The sequence below is a fragment of the Tursiops truncatus genome, chromosome 12 (assembly GCF_011762595.2).
Source record: "Tursiops truncatus isolate mTurTru1 chromosome 12, mTurTru1.mat.Y, whole genome shotgun sequence".
Lineage (NCBI taxonomy): Eukaryota > Metazoa > Chordata > Mammalia > Artiodactyla > Delphinidae > Tursiops > Tursiops truncatus.
Genome location: NC_047045.1, coordinates 61,519,164 through 61,541,710, shown reverse-complemented (window position 1 = coordinate 61,541,710; position 22,547 = coordinate 61,519,164). Strand labels below are relative to the sequence as shown.

Here is a 22,547-nt window from a genome sequence, read left to right as displayed (position 1 = left end):
CAAACTTGTAAGTATTTTAAGTGCAGTGTAACAGATCTGCCCGTCACATTTTATCTACTAGATAGTTTTCTTTTTCGAATTAGAAACCCATGCGTTTAAGGAAAATATGCCCCATATTTCCCACATACAGTTGTACAAGAAGGAGAAACATATATTTAAATATGTTTAGGAATATTTTGAATGATTAGGAGTATTTTGAAAAGATATAATTTAGATTTAAAGTTAATTTTAATACAAAGAGTAGATTTAACACACAATCAAGGATGTGGGCCTCAGTGGTACTTACTTCTCCATTGCTAGGTTACAGACCTGCTTTTTCTTTGACGATAGTCGTTATAGTGACTTATGTCATCAATAAGCATGACAACATTTCACAAAGACGCAAGAATGCATTTACTATTTCATATAATCTTCACAATACCCCACAACCTTGAGATGTATTTTTATCTCCAATATAAGTAAAGTAGTGTTTAGGGAGATTAAGTAAAACTCTTACCAAGTCACAGAGCTGGTAAAGGGCAGAGTCTGAACTTAAAACAAGACTGTTTGGGCTCCAAAACTGATTTTCTTTCAATAAAGCAGTGTGGAGAACCTCTTATTGGAAGCCCCTCATGTTGTTAAAGGTCCCTTGCAGTTCTACTGTTGTATAATTTCTAAAGAGAATAAGTTCTTCCTTGTACATTTTATTCACCTTGGATTATCAGCCCTATTAATGGCTGAGAGACAGTTTAGGATATTCTCTGTGTCTCTCCTATTCTCCGGATGTGCACATGTGGACTCAGACTTTACACATAGTGACTCAAAAGGACAACCATTGTTTGGGTAGTAAGTAATGCTGTTTCCATTTATTTTAGTACTGGAATCTCTGCGGTAGACAGCAGGAGGATTAAAAAAATGTCCAGGACAGATAAAGGTTTTAGAGTTGCTTGTGAAATGGGTGCTACATTAAGGTATTTATACATAAAACCTAAATTTACACTTCTTTTCATTAGTTTAGGTGCTTAGTCTCTAGTTATTAGGTTATGTGCTTATTTCAAAAGTAAATATTTTGGTTCTATATAATGCTGAATTCACTCTTGCCATTAATTTATTTTAATAGATATTCAATGACCCCTAAGTTGAACTCTGCAATTGGCAATGCACATTATCGATGAGATGAACATTTGACACACCACACAGCATGCATCACTTAATTATGGACAGCTTATGTAATAACGAACATTCGTATAGTGCATTATTTAACAAAAGTGCATTGTAGGAATGAACTCATTTTACAGATGGAGAAAAAAGGCTCAGAGAGGTTAATGACTCGTTCAAGTTCAAGCTCCTAGCAAGTGGCAGAATTAGAACCTCGAAAAGACTCTGCGGGTGTGTGAATGCAATAAGCTTCCTAACACTGAGATGTGTTATTATCTATTAGAAAGACAATCAAAGAATACTAAGCGATCTTAAAGACTAATAATTAGGGGCAACAAATCCTCGGCTCTAGGAACACCAAGTGCATCATGCGTATGAGAATTCAAAATCTGAGTTGGAAAGGAGTGACTAAAGGAAATTGCAAGGAAACTATGTGAAAGGGATATTGTAGCACAGTGAGAACACTGAGCTGAGAGATGGAAGCCAGTGGAAGCTGGACAGAATGGATGCCTCGGCTGGGTCGCCCTGTCCTTACCCCAGTGGAAAAATGTCCTCTGGCTCTGCCCCAGGAGGCTGGTCAGCTGCCTTGCATCCAGGTACTCCTGGACCTTCTAGCTTCCGGTTGGTTCTGCCAATGAGGACCCTTGGCACATATGGGAGGGACAGGGAATATAAAGTTAGGGGTTACCCTTGGCTCTCTTTCTGTGAGAATTCCAAAGGTCGCCGCTCCTCTCAAGAGCTCCTGCTTTCCATGACTCTCCCCTTCCACATGACAGTGTCCTTCAGGCCTGCATCCATGAGCACGCACTACCCTTTGTGGTCCTGCTACCCCCTGCCCATATCCGTGGTAGCAGTATCCTTGTAAACGACCTCTCCTTGCATTATTCTAATTCAAACGCTGCTGGAACCCTGAATGATAGATTCTGGATGATTCTTCCCAGCTGTCATTCTGCACGTGATTATTTGGGGAACTACTGAACTTGGTTTGCTTGTCCTTCTTTCTCCAAAGTTATAATTCTTGGCTCCTTCAAGTGAAGTTCAGATGGTGTGCAAATTATTAACAGAGGAAAGTGCTCTGCTTTCACTCCATTTTCTTAAAATTGTAACTATTGTCCACAGTCGAAAGTAAGACAGAAGTCAAAAGTAAGTAAAATAAGGGCACAGCTTTATTTCACTACAAGGCAGTAAGTACACTGTCATATCAAAAGTTCAGTGCCGGCCATCTTGCACCGAATGTTCTTAAGGCAGCAACTGGCTATCGACCCCAGCTGCAAACACAGGTTCTGTGTGGCAGTTCTGAGACTATACACTTAGAGACCACGGGGAATGCTGATTAAACACATAACCCCTGAATTAAAGAACAGTCAGGCTGAACTCAAAACAAAACATAGGACTTCAACAACACAGATCTCCCAAGAAAGAAGTGCAGTGCATGCTCTTATAAACCAACAATAACAAAAGACAAAAAACAACCACAAATGCAAAATCTCCCAAACAAGTTTTCCAATGTATTACAAAAGGAAAAAAAGTATATATATATATAAAAAATAAAAAAGTCTGAAATACTAGTGCATAGTCAATTACCTAACACCAAGTTTCTTTTCTCTCCGTCCCAAGCTCTACTGCCCCTCTGATACTAGCAGCATGTCTACAGGCTAAGACCATAGCAGCAAAACACATTTTTTTTCATTTGGCATGTACAAAATTAAATTACTGAATAAAAATATAATTTTTTATAAAACTATTTCATACAGTAATAATTTTTAAAGCAAGCTAACAAAAAAACCCTCATAAAATGGTTTAGTACAGTAAATGTACCTCCAATGTTATTAACCATAAATGAGCATTTACAATATTGATTACTTATTCCATGGTGTTAAGCCAACATTTATAGTAATGCATTGTGTTTAGTGATTGAGAAAAGTGAAATATTGGAGTACCTTTTTGTGTAAAATTTCAAAAACCCTATCACAGAAAAAATACTGGTCCTCTTAAAATACAGATAAATCACTTTATGTTTTTTTTTTATTTTAAAAATCTGCAGTAAGATACTAACTGACTACAATTCATGACCTAATAATTTAGGTAAGACTGTTATTTATTAATTTTTTTAAAAAAATTCGTTTAGTTGGGTGAAATCTGATACGATTTCATCCACCTAAATGCACTTGGTGCTGTTCTCAACTGTTGTACCACAACAAAAATAGGCTCTTCTCCCATTCATGAAAAGTTTCATGTAGAGGAATGCTATATCCCAAATCAACTTGAAGTGTTCTGAAAACCATAATGCTTGTCTGCAAACGTCTCACATGACCAGAGTCCGGGTTGAGAAGGCGTTCACGTATTTACGAGTCTGACCGGAAGCCGTCATCTGATCGTCTGTCTTCCCACAGGATGCAGTTTCCCAGGCACCGCTACAAGGCTAATGGGGAGAGAGAAGGCAATGGCAAGGTCAGACCGGGAAGCACACACTTTAGCCCACAAATGGATTCCCAGTCCCAGCAGGGCCAGCAGAAAAAAAGGGTGACCTCCAGACAGCAAGTAGTAGACACCAGGGAGCCTTTGTCAGATAAAATCTTCCCTCTGACAACCAGGAATCCAGCATTCTTAAGTGATATTAATTATCAGAAATTGTTTATCGCGAAGAGAGAAAACCCACTCCAAGCAGTATGATAAGATACAGCTGTATCTTCACACTTGAGTGCCTTTTGTCTGTTAGGAGAGTTCACAGAGTTGGAGACAGGAATGAGTGTGATCCCCCAGATACCTCAGGTGAGCTGTGGACATTTGCTTATTAAGCAAACTGGTGAGTGCTTGAGCCACCCAGCAAAGAAGCTCCTGTAGGTGCTGGAGTTGATCAACACCTACTAAACATAGTGTATCTTTTTAAACAATGAAATTGATTAAGTTGAGTTATGAAAATAAATTTATCATTAAATTTATCATTAAAATGGATATTTATCAATTAAATACCAACTAATTAAGAAATATTAAGAAATATCGGTTTACTTGGATAGCTTACTTTTTAAAGATACATTGGAAGTTACAGGATGGAACTAATATCTCATGGGCAGCATCTGGATCCTTCACACACATGATCTCATTTACACAGCACAACTACCCTGGGTGGGAGGTTCATTCTCTCTTAAACTGGGCAGGAAATGGAGACTCAGAAAGTAAGGATAACTTGCCCAAGGCCACTCTGTGGGTAACTAGAGTAATGGTTTTGAACGTGTGTCTGTCTCCTGCGAGCCCTGGCTCCTGCCTTCCCTCCATGTTGCTTCAAACCAAAATATGTACTATTTGTGCCCTACTTAGTTCCCAAAAGGATTTAAGATGCTTACAAAGTAAATATAAGCAAAGAGAGTTTAAAAAGTGGACAAGGCAGGGTCACAGAGAAATGTGGAAAAAATAAATAATACGAAGAAGAGGTGAGATTTGTATTCAAAACACTTGCCATGAACTATAATGCACCGGCAAGATGTAAACTCCAAACATGGCTCTGAGCTCTCTAGCAGTCAATGCAAAGAAGGAAACAGAAACACAAGCAGATATAAGATTTGCTGTCTGTAAGCTCAAAACGAAATCAGTGGTTTTAAAAAGCACAACTATTCCTAGTATTGATATCTAAGAGGGATGCTTTTCATGGACAAAAGAAGAATAAGAAAAGAAAGGCCTCTGCTGTCCTTTAAGAGAAAAAATGAACACATGTGAAACCGGTGGAGTGACAACAGGCAGATGAAAGGTTTGTGGTCCCACGGCCAGAGGAGGAGGAGAGGGGACACCAACGAGCAGCCAGGGCCATGCTCTAGGCAAAGGGCATGAATAGGCAGGGTTTAGATAGACAAGTGGTAAAGAGGGTAACCCGGGTGGGAAAATAACATGAAAGAGTCAGGAAGCTGCAGTTTGTACACTGCTTGTGGGAGGGACTGGGAGACAGAGAGGAAGGGACACAGTGGATTTAATGACAACATTTAACAAGTGCTTACTACGCACCACTCACACTTCTAAGTATTTTACATGTATCATCTCATTTAATTCTCATACAAAACACCAGTGGCATAAATATGGCTCATTACACATTTTTTACAGAGCAGGCAATTTTAAAGGAAGAGAGAGCTGAGGCAACACCCTTAAAGTCACCCAGCTAAGAAGTGATGAAGTAGAAATGTGAATCCGGGCTCTAACTCGCTGCTTCCATTAGAGTTCTTATCAGTGGAAAATTGTAGGGTCCGGTCAGCAGGGCCTTGGAATGCAGGAAGAAGTGCTTAGATGAGGTGTCAAAGTCATCAGACTTTTAGCAAATAGGTAAGACAATTCCAAATGAACGTGGTATTTGTATGGTGAAGGGGCTTCCTTGCCTAGGGTCTGGAATAAATTTTCAGTGACATAAGGTTTACAGTGCCATGTTTCTAACTTGTAAACTTTCACAGGACACAAAGTAGATTACCCAGTTTCTGCCCAGTCTGTCGTGCCATCTCACGGCCAATGTAAAGCCACCATCCAAGTTTACACATATTTACTCTCAAGGCTCAGAGGCTCAATACATAACTTGAAATACTACATAGGCAAGATTGATTATCATAATATTTTCCCGGAACTGTGAATCACAAAAATGACAGGACAAAGATGACAAGGCGTTCTGGGCTGACTTCTGCCATTGAGTCACATTTAATGTTTTACTAAGTAAAATCACCAGAGTAGGTTAAGCATTCTTTGATACAGTTCTGAATAAATGATGTTTGTCTAGTTTGAAGGAAGTGGGTTACATATACATATTTCTTTGGCGTGTTATCTGCCCATCCAAGTCTCATATTTTAGTTTAGTTGACTGCTTACGTGTTGTTGCTAACATTTTTCAGTGCAGCACTGAAACACCTAATTGGCACAAGGAATCCAATTAACAAAATAAAATTTAATGTTATCATTGTAATTTTGAGCTTGTATTTGTAGTGACACACATAGAACATATATGACAATGTGACATATAATAACAATGTGACATCCTAACATATGACAATGTGACATACAATAACAATATGACATATACTAACTACCATTTGAGAGTCAATAGTTAAAGATGATGGCTGTCCATGATGAGTACTATGCAGGGCTTAGAATCAGTGATGTACACAGAACAAAGTACATGGATCTTAAAAGCAAGTGACTAAAGAAGATGCAGAGGGCTTCCCTGGTGGCGCAGTGGTTGAGGGTCCGCCTGCCGATGCAGGGGACACGGGTTCGTGCCCCGGTCCAGGAAGATCCCACATGCCGCGGAGCGGCTGGGCCCATGAGCCATGGCCGCTGAGCCTGCATGTCCAGAGCCTGTGCTCCGCAACAGGAGAGGCCACAACGGTGAGAGGCACGTGTACCGCAAAAACAAACAAACAAACAAAAAGATGCAGAATAAAATATCTTAATATGCTAATATCTTATATGTAAGCAAAACATAACAAAGATACACACAAAACCCAAAAATACATATTTCAAAAGAATACATACAAACAAATGAAGGGGAAGGGAGGATGTAGGTGAAAACGGAGATAAAAGTGAGGAGCAAGGAAGAAAGGATTGTTTCTGTTTTTCTCTGGTTAAGAATTTTTCTACTTAGCTGTGCTTCAATTAACATAGGATTAATTTTCTATATTAAAGTAAATTAAGTATCCTAAAATCCTATATTAATAGAATCTCATGCTTGCTTTTACAATGCCTCTTGGTAAAAGTCAAGTTCTGATCCTTGACAACATAGTACTTAATTCGGGATTCCCAATGTCTGTTCAAGAGAATCTAACACAGTTATCGGCTTAGTATATTTTCAACTTGGACTTTAACTGTGTTCTTGTTGGATCTCCCAGATGGCTCATCACTTATTCATGTTTGGCTCTTCCTCCAGGACCAGATATTTAAAACAAGATCAATATAAAGAAGGTACCATATATTTTTAGTTAGTACTTTGAAAACACTTTTCAAACAGTCAGCTTCCCCCAAGTCAAAATGAAATTTATGAAGAAATAAATCAAATTGACTGACCTATCCAAACTTCAGAAAGCAGAGCATTTGAGGGGCACCTAAGCCCTGAAGCTCAGAGTTGAGGGAGGGCAAGACGACTTGGAACACCTGAACCTCCCAGTGTAGACAGACACCAAGACACAGTAGCCACTGTGTGCAAGAACCACTGAGCGCAGAACAAAAAGGCGAACGTGAGTGGGCAGCTCCTTTTCCGCACCGTGAGAGTACAAAGCAAGCACTTCTTACAACCATGAATGGAAACACTGGTCAGAGCAGACACATACCTACTTTGTGAAGGTAAAGGAAGAGCAGAAGTTCGAATACTTGGGTAAGAAGCGAAATGCTGAGGTCCACCAGCCAAAAGGGCAGCTGCCTCCTCCTGCTATTTCTTTCTCCCTCCTTACCTTGAAGCCCTGGGGCCCTGGGCCAACTTTTCAAGCTGATGGAATAGTTCTGACAAAGGAGGATTAAATGTCTTCGTGCTAGAGGATGTTTTTTAATACTGTCATATAGATCCTTGGGCACCCTCTTCATTCCCTCTCCTTAAATGTTAGTTTCATTTACACTAAAGAATTAGTAAGAATTACAGATTTTGGGCTTCCCTGGTGGCGCAGTGGTTGAGAGTCCGCCTGCCGATGCAGGGGACACGGGTTCGTGCCCCGGTCTGGGAAGATCCCACATGCCGCGGAGCGGCTGGGCCCGTGAGCCATGGCTGCTGAGCCTGGGCGTCCGGAGCCTGTGCTCCGCAACGGGAGAGGCCACAACAATGAGAGGCCCGCATACCGCAAAAAAAGGAAAAAAAAAAAAAAAAGAATTACAGATTTCGGCACATGAATTCTTGTTAAATGACTAACCCATGGTGCTGTTGCAGACATGTCACTCTACCCTAATTCATTACAACATTAATAATCCTACTGCACATCTTCCTCCTCTTGCCCGCGAGTTATCTTACTTATCCCATAATTTACCTTTAATTGCCCCTGGGCAGAAGTGAACTGAAAAAGGACTGTCAGAGGTCTAACTGGGATATCCTGCTGAAGCACTTTAAATAAATACGCAGATCCTTTATATAAAACAGAAGACAAAACATGAGACAAGACCATGTCCACAGGTGGTTTTCTGTCAGAATTAAATTATCTCCACATTTTCACTTAGAATATGAATGGTTTTTTCATCATGCTGAACAAGAACTGCCATTGTCGTTCTATTCATAGAGCAGCTTCACACAGTAGCTGCTGCCGTCAATAGCCTTGGCAGGGTATGTGCTTTACAGTTCACAGACCTCATAAGAAACTTGCGTTAAGTCATGAAAAAATGATTTTGCAAAACCAAAACAACTTATAAGATGGTGTTATGTTTTTCTGTTTCATTTTTTAAAATAATAGGCAGATATAAATGGTGTCCAAAAGACTAAGAATTATTTGATAATTCCATTTAACCTATCTGAAGAAAAGAATTACTCTGGACTAAAATTCTAAAAGTCAGAATTCCTTCCCAGTGGGGCATCTTTTAAAATGTATTAGTTATCTAAGAGATAATGTTGAAATCTTTAGCTGTATCTTGAGAGTCAAGAATAAACCTGAGATGAAGTGTGGCTAAGGTAAGGTTAATGGTTATCAAACTTTTCCCACGCATAAATGCTTCCCTATGTCTGCACAAAACAATTAAATGCTCCCAACTTCAGAGTTGCTAACTTTTCATAGAAAAGAGACCTAAAAGTTAGCGTGGGTCAAAGGTCCAGATGGTGATGGAGGGTGTTCCATCCACCAGCGCCTTCACATCCCACCCACGTCTAAGTTAACAATCGCTAATAGGGATGGACTTTTACCAAATTTGGAGTTTGTCGCCAATGTCTCTAGGGTTCTTTTCATCTTACATGTTGATAGACTTCCCAACAGTTGTAGTCACATAGCCTCAGATGTCACAATTTTTTGAAAGAATAGCTCTTTCCTTAGTCACATATTGGTTTTCAACTATTGAGATTAAGATAAGTGCCAGATTGCTCTAAAGCAATTCTATCTTTGTTGGCCCAAGGAAGATTCAATATCACAGTGTTTACCAAACCCAACCAAACAAAAAAAAAAATCCAGGTCGTGTACTCTCTGGGGTAGAGCACTCTGAATTTGAGCTCAACTTGCCTTCCCCACTCATTTAGCCTTTCTCAGTTCACCCCAAAAACTGTACACGGTAAACTTGCTTATTATATAAGATATATTGAAAGCAGGTCACTGAAATATTATTGACAGCTATGTGAAATCTTGCCAGGGCAAGTGGAAAAAAGTGACCCAAGGGAGAACCAAATGGATACAGAGGTATCCAGGGGAGTAGGTCAACAACAGCACACTAACACTAAGAAATGCCTGGAAAGATCTATGTCACATGGAGACGGACTGTTTCTGTGTCAGTTGACATGCCAACACAAGCAGCAGAAAAATAGAGAAGACCAGTAAATCAGTTGTCTCATCTCCATAACACCAAAGAGATCTGACTACCTTTATTTCAGGAATCAGTTGAATCAGCAATCGCTTTTGGTGACCCACTGACACAGTTCTGCCAGAGTGGAGCAAGGAATGAGAAAGAACATGTGAGAGGAAATAATACACCAGAGTGCAAAGTGAGGCCTCCTTGCCTATGTTTCTAAGGACAGGGACAGTGCATACCCTTTGTCTGAAAATAGGTACCACCAAGGTACATTGGCAAGTGTGCCGCCATTTTTTTTTTTTTTTTTTTTTTTTTTTTTTTTGCGGTACGCGGGCCTCTCCCGTTGTGGAGCACAGGCTCCGGACACACAGGCTCAGCGGCCGTGGCTCACGGGCCCAGCCGCTCCGCGGCACTTGGGATCTTCCCAGACCGGGGCACGAACCTGTGTCCCCTGCATCGGCAGGCGGACTCTCCACCACTGCACCACCAGGGAAGCCCTGTGCTGCCATTTTGAAAGTAATATTATATCCATTTGATCTTCATAGAAACCTTGTATGATAAGTGGAGGAAATAACTATAGTCCCCAATTTAAAATGAGAGCATTTTCATCTGAAGAAGTTAATGAATTAAAAACATGCAGTTAGAAACTGCTGATGTCTAGACTAGAACCCAGGTGCCTGTTGCCTGCATGCTAGCTTATTACACTCCTTAGCAATGCCAATCATGCAAAAAGCAATCCAAAGCACGTGGAACTGAAGCAGTGAGCTTCAACTGCTTGCAATAATATCGTAAGATTCTTTGATGCTGTGCAAATGTGTTTAAGTGTTAATGGCTTGAGAAATTTACTTAAATTAAACTCACTGTTTTTAAAAAGTAAGGCTAGGACAAGGCAAGTCAGGAAATTAAAATTTAAGGCTGTCATTCTGTGGTTACAAAAAAGAGGAAAGTGAGTGAGTAAAAAGCATATGAACACATCTTTTACATTTGGGTTTTAAACAGGAATAAAAGGAAATTATAATTTAAGAGAAAAATACAGAAGTTCAGAGGCTTATAACTTAAGTACAGTTTCAGATCTACCAATGAAAATGTCTACCTTAGGAAATGTTTATTGGCATAATGTATTTATTTCAAAATGTAAAGCAAATTGAAAGCACATTGAGAAAAACAGGCAGTTCTTTTCTCCTTGCTGAGGGAGCTGTGTGTGTGTGTATGTGTGTGTGTCTGCCTTGGGCTCTTTCAGGGTAACTTTCGAACAGCAGAATCCAGTAGTGTTCCACAGTGAATCTGCCTTTCCTGCTCCAAACTGCAAGCTTTCTAGGCTGAATGTCTATTTCCTCATTTGTGTATAAGCTTCTAGACTCCATTCTCTACTACCATACAGCATGAGGAAAACAGCACAATGGTCCGAAAATCTCACATATTCTGAGCTACATGAAAGACACAAATATCAAAAATGTCTCAGGACATTTTTATTATAAGAGTCCCTGTTTGTTTTTACAATTAAAGTTTAGGCAACTAAAAAAAAGAAGAAATCCAACTATTATACTATTATGCAGCTGCTGCAAATTCCTTTTAAAAAAAGATCAAGCATAAATAATTTCAAAACCAAATATAACATTGTGCATAATGGTTTATAATAGCCTCTAAACATTATAGCTTATGGACTAGGGGTATTGGAAAGCTCTGAGTTATTAAAATTCTTTGCTTCTCAATGACAACCCGCATAAAAAATGGGCATACTTAGCACCCTGAGTTTGGTCTCTACATACCATTTCCCACTAAAAGGATCACAGCACCTTAGGGAAATGGCTGGCTCCAAGAAGAGAGGAAGGACATGTAACTATTACACGTATTCATGTATAAGCACATGCATTTATATGTGTATTAGAAGCTGAACTATAAAGCCCCAATATTTGGGGCCTCAAAACAATAACTACTGTGTCTAAAGTGTTACAGCTATAATTAAGCCAAGGATCATTACCACTGAAATGACAGAACACAGAATTGCACAATTAGTGTAGTCTTCAATAAACTTTTCTTGTACCTAAGTAAATTTATTTAGTCAACTAGATGGATAGACGATCAACTGTACTATACAAATGACATTTTAGAAGTAGTGGAAATTTAAAATATTTTAGGAGTCATATTTAGTTGTTTTAATTAAATGCACTCTAACAAAAATGTCTAGATTGTTTGCTTAAAATCCCATTTAACATTTGATTTATTATAAGTACAAATGACAAAATTTCTAGGTTATATAAAGTACTCAAGTTGAATAGCCAGATCATTTAACAAATGCACAACATGTTCAACAATACTGTTCATGAGAAATCTGCCTAATTAGGTCAAATTGAATTATCAATGGAAATATATGATAAAGCGTAATGGTTTTAATAAAAAATTACCAAATTGCTTAAAATTACCTACATAAATATTGTTGAGTCAGGGTTATATGAAATATAGGCAATATATGCTTAAATATTTAGAATCATCTGACGCATTTTCTGATGTTTATCACAAAAGTTTGAAACTTTTTAGAAATCATATATTTCTATGGTACGAGAAGCTATGTTTCCATGACACAAAATGAAGGAGATACATGGTGCGTGCCATTCACTCATTCATTCTTAAAATGAATTAGTTATCTATTATAGCAGGTTATTAAAATATATTTGAGTGGTGTAAATCACTAAAACCATATAATGTAGATAGAAGCATTGACTCCAAAATCAACTTATAGCTCTCAATTATTTAGTTTAGTGGAGCCGACAAATGTTACCTTCATCATGTGATGTACGTAGGTGGCTTAATCTCAATATACAATATCAGAATCTGTAGAGTGCCACAGATGGCTCACCGATATACTAGAAAATACTGACTAATAAAAACAGAGCTACTAGACTTCCCTGGTGGTGCAGTAGTTAAGAATCTGCCTGCCAATGCAGGGGACACGGGTTCAAGCCCTGGTCTGGGAAGATCCCACATGCTGCGGAGCAACTAGGTCCTTGCGCCACAACTACTGAGCCTGTGCTCTAGAGCCCACGAGCCACAACAATTGAGCCCGCGTGCCACAACTACTGAAGCCCGCGGGCCTAGAGCCCATGCTCCACAACAAGAGAAGCCACCACAATGAGAAGCCCACACACCGCAACGAAGAGTAGCCCCCGCTTGCTGCAGCTAGAGAAAGCCCGCGCGCAGCAACGAAGACCCAGTGCAGCCAAAAATAAATAAATTAAAAAAAAATAGAGCTACTACTTAATACTGAGTTTCAAAGATAAGTAATATTTCCATCAAATAAAACATAAATATGCTGATGATAAAGTTCCATACTGATTATTTTTTTAATTAGTATCATTAAAATCTTCAAGGTAAAAATTAGACAACCTATTTTTTAGAAATCTGACACTCTTGCCAAATTTTATGTAATATATATATTTTATATCTGTACGATGTTTGGCTGGATATATTTTATTTATATCTGCATAAAGGTTTAGATTTAGGTTTTGCTAAACACTATTTGGTTAGGCCAAAAGCTTTAGGATTTAGTTTTAGGGAAAGAACCAGGGGTTTTCAACCTACATAATGATAACTGTCCCTAAATATATATATATGTTGCACTTTGCCACTTAGAATGCACTTTTTTTATACTATTATAAATATCGGTCAGATCCTAGCCTATGTTACAAAATATACATGAAACTCAACCTAGTTTAATTAATGCACTAATAGCACTAGTCAAATTCTATGCTCTGGTTATAGTCCTTCTAATCCCCTTTCTTTGTCCCCCATATGTCCCCCTTCTGTTCTTTTCCTCATTTTCCAGTTCTTTGCCATATTCTGAGTCTTCTTCACATGGCTACCCAAGCCTGATTGACTCAGGAAGGACTCCAGATTCCCCACAAGGACAGACTTTCCCTAGTCCACACTCCAGTCAACAGTCACCTTTCATCAAAGCAGTTGGATCAGATAGAAGCCACAAGGAGAGCAATCTGATGGAATTAAGACACAAAGTGTGCCTACAGCCCTTCCAGCTGTATTTGTATTTCTTAAAAATAATGCTAAATATCACAAATGCTTTAAAGGAGGTAGTCTTAAGAGTCTCACAATTTGGAGAGAGAAGGCCTACTGCAGTGATGGGAAAGCCCTTCCAGGAACAGGACACTCTTTCAAATCACACTGCCTAAAACAGTGCCTTTCCCTCACAGGACAACTGTGACTTTCCACTTCCTAATCCAGGTTCTCTGCATGCTGCAGGGGCTATGGCTTTTCCCTCAGTGTAGCACAGGAGGATGGAGGGGAGGAGGGCTCAGCAGGTGGCTGGGTACTGGGCTATTGAATGTTGGGAAATGCTTTAAATAATTTAAGGAAACAAATTTGCATTCTTATTTACATTTGGCTGGGGATTAATTTGGAATTTGTTGTATTTCATCAACATACACCTCCTTCAAAAAAGGGAAATCTCTTTTGATATTAAAACCCGTGAGCAGATGTTCAACTACAGATTAGCCACATAACACTGACAGTTGAGTTTGTCATTCTGATAGTCAAATATGTTGTAATTCTTTTCTAGCTATCTAATTTCAAACTTCATTGAAAATCTAAACAGGGTCTGAGCTTTGATGGCTTAGTGAGGGAGCAGAAAACATAAAAAATTTTGAAACTAAAATTAAACTATACCAATTTTTTATAAAACCTTTAAAAGTAGAAGAAGGAGGTATTGACACATGTGTAATTAACAATCTTAGTCTCAGTCACAGTAAGAAATGTTTCACTTCATCAGGCTTTGGGAGCCTGCTCTAATAAGAAATTTCCAGTGAGTCTCATATGAGTGGCAACAAGGAATTTTAGGAGTTTTTTAGACATTGGGAGTTGTTTAAAAGCATCACTCCTCTATGTCTAAAATGTTTTTCTTTTTTTTAAAAAAAAATTTTTTTTAGTGAATGACTTTTAAGATACCAATGTTGGAATAATAATTACCTGCAAGGGACTCGCCAGGGACCTGTTTTTAGGTACTGTAAATGCTTTGAGAACATTGTCTTCATCTTCTGATACTGGTGTCATTAAAACGGAACTTGTAAGAATATTCTAAAGGGAAAGAGAATAATTTGAAATTTAAATGAGGTTGGATAATAGGAGAGCCGACACAATTCTAACACTTTAGAGAGTAGATTACTATGAGTTGACACACATTGGCAGGAAAAAAATGCAGGTATTTGCCAGAAATTCTCTTCCCAATGAGCTAAACTGAGAACTCAACTATGTACTAACACTAATCCCACTGTGGCAAACATCACTAAAGCAAAAAGCTTCAGGGTCCCACACAGTTCTAGGCATGAGGCAGGCACTCAAAATACATCTGCTAAATGGATTAATAAATTTGTGCTTTAAAAAATTTATTAAACTCTGGTGAGAGAACTGTTTATTTCATATATTGGTAAAGAAATATTTTTGACTTACAGATTAATGGCAGTATAATATAATGGTGAAAAGTATGGAATTTAGAACTAGACTAAAGTTCTAACCCAGAACCGCCACTTATAAGCTATACAATCTTGAGTAAGTGACTAAGCCTCCCTGTGCCTCAGTTTCCCCCCTGGTGTAATGGAAATGATAATGTCACCAACCTTGTGAGGATTAGATGGGTTAACGTATCTAAAGCTCTTAGACTGTTACTCACCACTTAGAACACACTGAATAAATATTAGCAATTGCTGTTAGCTTTGATTCTTCGTAAGGGGAAAGGGCAATCATTCACAAGTTACAAACTTTAAAATCGATGGTTAACCAAGGGCAAAACAAAAGAAAACAAAACTACCAAGCCACGAAAAGACACAGAAGAAATTTAAGAGCATGTTACTAAGTGAAAGAAGCTAGCTGGAAAAAGCTACACACTGTATGATTCCAACTATATAATATTCCAGAAGAGGCAAAACTAGAGACAGTAAAAAGATCAGTGGTTGCCAGAAGTTGGAGGGATGAATAGTAGCAGAGGACTTTTAGGGCACTGAAACTACTCTGCACGATACTATAATGGTGGATAAATGTCAGTACAAATTTGTCCAAATCCATGGAACGAATAACACCAAGAGTGAACCCTAACATAAACTCTGGGCTTAGGGTGATGCTGTATCAATGTAGGCTCACTAGTTGTAACAAATATACCCCTCTGGTGGGGTGTGTTGATGATCGGGAGGCTGTGCATATGTGAGGCCAGGGGATATATGGGAAATCTCTGTACCTTTTGCTCAACTTTGCTGTTAACCTAAGACTGCTCTGAAAAAATAGTCTATTAAAAAAATGGTGGTAAGCAAAGCAATGCAATATCGGGTACAATAAAGGGAATTTACTATAGACACTGTGATTAGCACTATGCTAGATACTACATAAAACCAAACAGGAGACAACTTAGCAAGGAGGAAATACAGGCATCCCCTGCTATTCAAAAGTTCGCTTCACACCACTTTGCTTTTATGAAAGTCCTACATTAGCACCTAATATTTTCGCTAACTGCTAACCAAAAGAAACCTGAAGAGAATTTTTGCTTTTCTTTTGCAGCCACAACTGTTACAGAGGCAGCACACACCCTGGGCAGTTAGAGTGGCACCGCCAAGCTCCTTCCCCAGGCACTACACTCAGCATCTCAGCATCAACCCCATAGTTTTGAATTGTGTGAGCACCTGTGCTTTATCTCAATTTCCTTATTTTTATTCACTTTTTATTGAAGTATAGTTGATTTAAAATATTATATTAGTTTCAGGTGTACACCATGGTGAGTTGATATTTTTATAGATCACACATCATACACAGTTATTAAAAAATACTATCTTATCTGTGCTATATATTACATCCCTGTGACATCTACTTTATAACTGGGAGTCCGTACCTCTTAATCCGGTTCACCTATTTCGTCCCTCTCCCCACCCCTCTCCCCTCTGGCAGCCACTAGTTTGTTCTCTGTATCTGTGAGTCTGCTTCTATTTGTTACATTTGTTTCTTTTTTTTTTTAATTTTATTTAATTTTTGCACCTGTTAGCAAGATATGTCCGAAGGTAAACTGCTTCTTTGCTTTACGTCATTTTGGCCTACTAAAGGTATCATAGGAATGCTCTACTTTCAGATAGCAGGGGAAACCCTATACTACGTTTAGAAGACAAATAAGTAAATTAGAAGAAAATGTAAAACTTAATATTCTGTTTTCATGGAAATGTGTGTATACATGCAGCAGATTTTTTAAGTGGCAAGGACTCAGATCATAAGAAAATAAACAAGTCTGCAATTGAACACAGTCTATTTCCAACACATGTAGAAAATCTCACTTTATATTCAACATTAATAATCATAAGAAAATAAGCATGTGAGAGAATATTTAGAAGTATGATGCACTAAATGCCGAAACCACAGTGGTCCCACACGCCACACACAGAATTCTGTGAGCTGCCCACATCTCATAACATGTCATAACTTACGGGCACATCTGCCACAGGCGATGCCTGTGTGAACAGCTGAGTGTTCAGACTCTCCCCTTCCCAGTGGTCTGAGCAGAAGAAGTTTCCTGTTTTATCAGTTGGAGATTCCACCTAAAAGCAAACAGGAAGTGCTTTGTTGTTTCTAGAGCTAGAACTTCCCATGAAACTGTTCAACTCAAGAGTAAACTTCTGTAAGATGAATAAGGTCTGGGGATCTAATGTATAATACGGTGACTATAGTTGCTAACACTGTATTGTATAACTGAAATTTGCTAAAAGAGTAGAACTTAAATGTTCTCACTGGAAAAAAAGGTAAACATGTGAGGAGATGGATGTGTTAATTAACTCAATGGGGGAGAATCCTTTCATAAGGTACACGTGTATCAAAACATCACATTGTACACTTTAAATACTTTATAATTTTATTTGTCAATTATGTCTCAGTAAGGCTGAAGAAAAAGTAAATCTATGGCCAATCTCTCAACCACTTATCCTTATATGAAAATAAATTCAAGTGGCACTGTATCGAACCTGTTGGAAATGCTTCTTGACACCAATGTAAAACATTTAGCTAGTGGGAAGCAACAGCATAGCACAGGGAGATCAGCTCGGTGCTTTGCGATGACCTAGAGGGGTGGGATAGGGAGTGTGGAAGGGAGGCTCAAGAGGGAGGGGATGTGGGGACATACGTATGCATATGGCTGATTCACTTTTGTGTACAACAGAAGCTAATGCAGTATTGTGAAGCAATATTATTGTGAAGCAATTATACTCCAATAAAGAGCTATTAAAAAAAACTACAATGAGGTACAATGCCACACTCATTAGAATGAATAAAATCAAAAAGACTTACCAAAAAAATAGATACTATTAATTTGTTTCAATTTTCCATGATGTCCAAAAATTAAATATCTATGTATCAACCAGTCATCCATCCACCTATATATCAGTGATTTTAAAAAGTACAATACAAAACTGCTTCCTTCTCTTTCCTTTATACTCTCTCACATGTTTTCTGTTCAAACAGGAAGGAAATAGAAGTGGCTCGGCTTCCCAAATGCAAGATTGCATGCCTACAGCTTGGCAGTACCTCGTAACTGCATCTTATATGAAAATCTTTTATGAAAAGTGGTGTTGTTACACAGTGCCTCCCCCCTCCCCCAGACACATCAAGCTGCCCACAAGGGACAAAAACAGCAGGGTTGTTCCTTCCAAAGAATCTTGTGTTTACCTCTTGTTTGATCTTCTTCAGTAAAGGTGGTCCATTTTCTTGAAACTCAGCAACAATTCCAGATTCATCAGATTCCTGTTTAATCACATCTTGTAGGTCTTCTACTAGATGAGATGGTGTCTGAGGCTGAAGGGATGATTGGGTACATTTGTATCAGAGGAAAATTTCTGTCTGTGCTAATAAACCAACTAAACCCCAAGAACTTTGTGAGAACTTACTAGCATCTTCAGGGGACCATATTTAATTTCTTGAGCTGCGAGTGCATGTTTGAATGGTGTAGGAGTTCTCGGAGAGCTTTCTAGGATTGACCTTTTGATAGCTGGAGTTCTGAAACTTTAAGAGGAAAACAAGTTTTGGTTAAATATAAAAGAATATATGTCCCTTACATTTCTCTACCTATTAAATTTAATATTTTTCTACTGAATACAATAAACTCATTGATATGGAATAGGGTATGCTGATGAATCATATATGTATTGCTAGGGAAAAGATAATATGTACATCACATATTTCAAAATATCATACCACAAAACTAAGAGCATTAAATTATTTCTCATCTTTCTTTAATCATTCTGAAAACACATGTAGTACCCCTAAGCCTTTATAATGACCATAAGTATTGTGAAGATCTGATGTCATTTAAAAATCAATTTTATCTATTCATTATCTCTTATCTACCCACAACAGAAAACATATGTTAACCTTTTAAAGTGTATTTTATATTGGAAACAATAAAATTGCTTTTTTAAAAGGTTTCTTATAATTCTTATTGATGTTCTCTCCCATTTCTTTGAATTGGTTAAGGCTTTATTGACTATAAATGACTACTTAATCACTCCTTGGCTTCTAATCATATAATTTTCCTGGGGATGGCAAAAGAGGTCCTATCTATAGATAAATTTCAAAAAGAAAAAATAAGATTAAAAAAATATGAACTAAGTAAAGAACCATACTCATTCTTAAGTTTATAATCAAAGAGGAAAGAAGGCTGAAAAAGCTTGTTTTTGGTGAAGAAGAAAAGGACTTTTTGAACAAACAGAAAAACTGAATGGAAAAGTTATTTGAAAATTACCTTTGCATATATAGGAAATTTTTTTTTTTTTTTTTTTGCAGTACGCGGGCCTCTCACTGTTGTGGCCTCTGGCCTCTCCCGTTGCGGAGCACAGACTCCGGACACGTAGGCTCAGCGGCCATGGCTCACGGGCCCAGCCTCTCCGCGGCATATGGGATCTTCCCGGACCCGAGCACGAACCCGTGTCCCCTGCATCGGCAGGCAGACTCCCAACCACTGCGCCACCAGGGAAGCCCATATATAGGAAATTTTGAAATGAACTACAAAAGGTAATTTAGTTTATTCTCCTACCTTCTACCTCTAGGTAGTTCTAACATGCCCAGGACAGGCATATTCAATGTGGAGATACACATGACTATGTATATAAAAGTGGATCAGTAAAATTACATACATATAAATAGATCAGACATTTGGGGACTATATTCTATTAATTAAATATAAGTAAATAAAATAAATAATTTTTTTCTTGAAACAAGGACTTACATAGTATTTTCCTTTTGAGTTTTCACAGTCTGGTCTCTATGAAATGGTGTTGTAACAGTCAATTTGTGACCATTGAGAGGGGTGGAAGTTAAAGAAGGCATTTCCAAGTCTAAGTTTTCATGGTTATTGGAAGTGTTTAAGAACTAAATATGGGAAGAAAGAAAATATACTTAAATTAAACAGTGATTCTTTACTCAGCCCAATTTAAAAATGACATGTTGTTAACAAGTAGGTGTGTTTTACTGGACCATTATCTGAGATAACAATGATGTTAACAAGCACATAGTGTTTTATTTCAATTCAGCACCCGGGATCTGGAGTATGATTTCCAAGAAATAAAATCTAGAGTCAATGCTGAAAAACTTGCAAAATCCTAAGAAAACATTCTCAATAAGGACACTTGTCATTAAAGAGAATGAGATGCATTTCTTATTAACATTAAAGGTGTTAACGTGATTTTTTTTGGAAAGTAATCATTTTTTTCTTTCATACTTTGTTTTTTCTCTTTAATGATCTAGGAACCATTATTATATAAAGTTGACATTATGTGGAAAATTCTTGAATAATTTAAGCTGTATCTCTCAGAACACTGATGTTCTGAGAAAGTAATAGGTGTTCCTCAAATGGTTCCAAGGTAAAACAAATTTGGGAAACACACATATTGTAATCTCCTCCTGGAAATTCACAATGCACATCCGTATATTAAAAACTTTGAGAGGTCCTGCAGTAAACAAACCATTTTTTTTTTTTTTTTTTGCGGTACGCGGGCCTCTCACTGTTGTGGCCTCTCCCGTTGCAGAGCACAGGCTCCGGATGCGCAGGCTCAGCGGCCATGGCTCACGGGCCCAGCCGCTCCGCGGCATGTGGGATCCTCCCGGACCGGGGCACGAACCCGTGTCCCCTGCATCGGCAGGCGGACTCTCAACCACTGCGCCACCAGGGAAGCCCTAAACAAACCATTTTAATTTTGTTTGATTCAGTGTTTCCCAAACTTATATACCTATATATTTAGATGTTTTTCTGGAACATCATTAAAATCTTGTAGAACTAATATACTTCAGAACAGGGTTTGGAAAATACAAGCAAAAAAAGAAGATCTTTTTTTAGTGGGCATATCATTTGCTCATACCTAAGTTGTTCTTATAACAGACTCGACAGGCATAATTGGAAAAATGTTTTAAAGTGCCAAATTATCCTTTAGCTTCAATTATTTTCATAATTAAGGAACACAAGTCTTTGATAAAAATTATAATTTCCATGCCTTAAAAAAGCTGTATGAAATAAGAACATTCATTGGCAAAAACTGCCAATAAAATATTATGGCACGACTCAGAAGAGCCAATGTTGAGAAATTGAAATTAAAACATACGTTGTTTTTCTTAAGCATTTGTTCCTCATTTTCTCCCAAAACTTTTTCACTTAAAGATGGACTGGAACCTTTAAATTTTCCCGTTGCAGCTCAAATGTTATCTAAACATAATTTGGTTCCCTCCTCCCCTGGGTCAGTGAATCACATAACAATAAGTGAACAAAGAGGCAGAAAATCTGTTAAAGTTTTTAAAGGGATGGGAGAAGAGGAAGGAGTAGAAACGTTAAACTCTAGTGTTGAAGGAAATAAAAGCACATCCCAGGCAACTAACTCTCTTTAGAATCACCAAAAAGTCAGAGAGAGAATTATGACAAAATCATCAGTCCATCTACAGATGGCCTACACTCTGGGAGGCAGTATGACTTAGCAACAGCCAGAGGCAACAACGGAATGAAATCAGTGAAGACAACAGTAATGAGTCATTTGTTCCAAAGGATTAGTTTCTAGATTATTAAGGGTCAGGTGTCTGCTGAAAATTAGTAACAGCTGTGCAGAAATTGTGCTCTACCTGCGAGGGGGAGAAAGGTAGGCTTTTGACAAGGGAACGCTTGGGAGTTGAACTGCTGACGTCAGCAAATATCAAGGAACTAGAGTGTCCAGTGGCTATGGGGCTGGCTTGGCCCCGCTTTTTTCGAAGGATGACCCGTGGAATTGTGCTGGGCCTCGCAGGAGGGAAGGGCTTGGGCAGGTCAAGTGAACCCTCACTCAACTTGCGTTTGTTCGCCCTCTTGCTAGGCTCTCCTGCAGGCCTATTCACATTGCCCTCTCTTTGCTGAAGCTGGAGGGCTTTGCCTGCGTGGTGTTGGCTAGGTGAAAAAGCTGCTTCTTCAAAGAATTCAAAACTGCTGAGATCACCCCACGATGAAGGATCCTGAAACAATGTGGGAGGCACAGAACTTTGAGACAGTGTGTGCATGATGTGTGCCATCACCTGAAACACAGCACTGAGAAAGAGATGCTGAACGCAAAGAAAACACCTGGCCCACTTGCTTGACCTCCTGAGAAACAGCTTCGGGATGAACAGTTGTTCTGGTACACTGCATGGTGCGTCTGCCATGCTGCCTCAAGGCTGGCCCTACCCTGGTGCTGCAGGGACCTCCTGGCACTCTATCATTTGCATGCAGTTCAAAGCAAAAAGAAGACTTTTTGATAGCACATTTTGGCAATGTTCATCCTCTGTCTGATGGGGGATGCAGTAAATGCTTTTTAACCAACCGGGAAACAAAGGAAATGAATTGAGTGTCTGCTTTTGTGGTACTGAATTCAAGTTTGTTTCACCAGAGATGGTTTGTCTCAGTGAATCCGTTGGGACTGGTAATCAATGTTTTGTGGAGAAAGCCATGCGCCAACAAATGAACAT

General features: G+C 38.6%; 1 protein-coding gene across 4 annotated transcripts in view; it reads right to left on the bottom strand.

Moving 5' to 3' along the window:
* Positions 1-2,281: 2,281 nt before the first annotated feature.
* Positions 2,282-22,547, bottom strand: part of MYB (MYB proto-oncogene, transcription factor) — a 35,057-nt gene continuing 14,791 nt past the window's right edge. For 2 of the 4 annotated variants that reach the window (XM_004318190.4, XM_033867759.2), the window contains exons 10-15: positions 19,819-19,961; positions 18,482-18,596; positions 18,264-18,389; positions 17,033-17,143; positions 14,544-14,651; positions 2,282-3,559 (exon numbers count right to left, since the gene is read on the bottom strand). In XM_004318190.4, coding sequence (XP_004318238.1) covers positions 3,443-3,559; positions 14,544-14,651; positions 17,033-17,143; positions 18,264-18,389; positions 18,482-18,596; positions 19,819-19,961 — 720 coding nt within the window. In that variant the 3' untranslated portion in view covers positions 2,282-3,442. Of the gene's footprint in view, positions 3,560-14,543; positions 14,652-17,032; positions 17,144-18,263; positions 18,390-18,481; positions 18,597-19,818; positions 19,962-21,695; positions 22,059-22,547 lie in introns of all 4 variants that reach the window. The other 2 variants (XM_004318188.4, XM_004318192.4) reach the window with 2 other exon arrangements.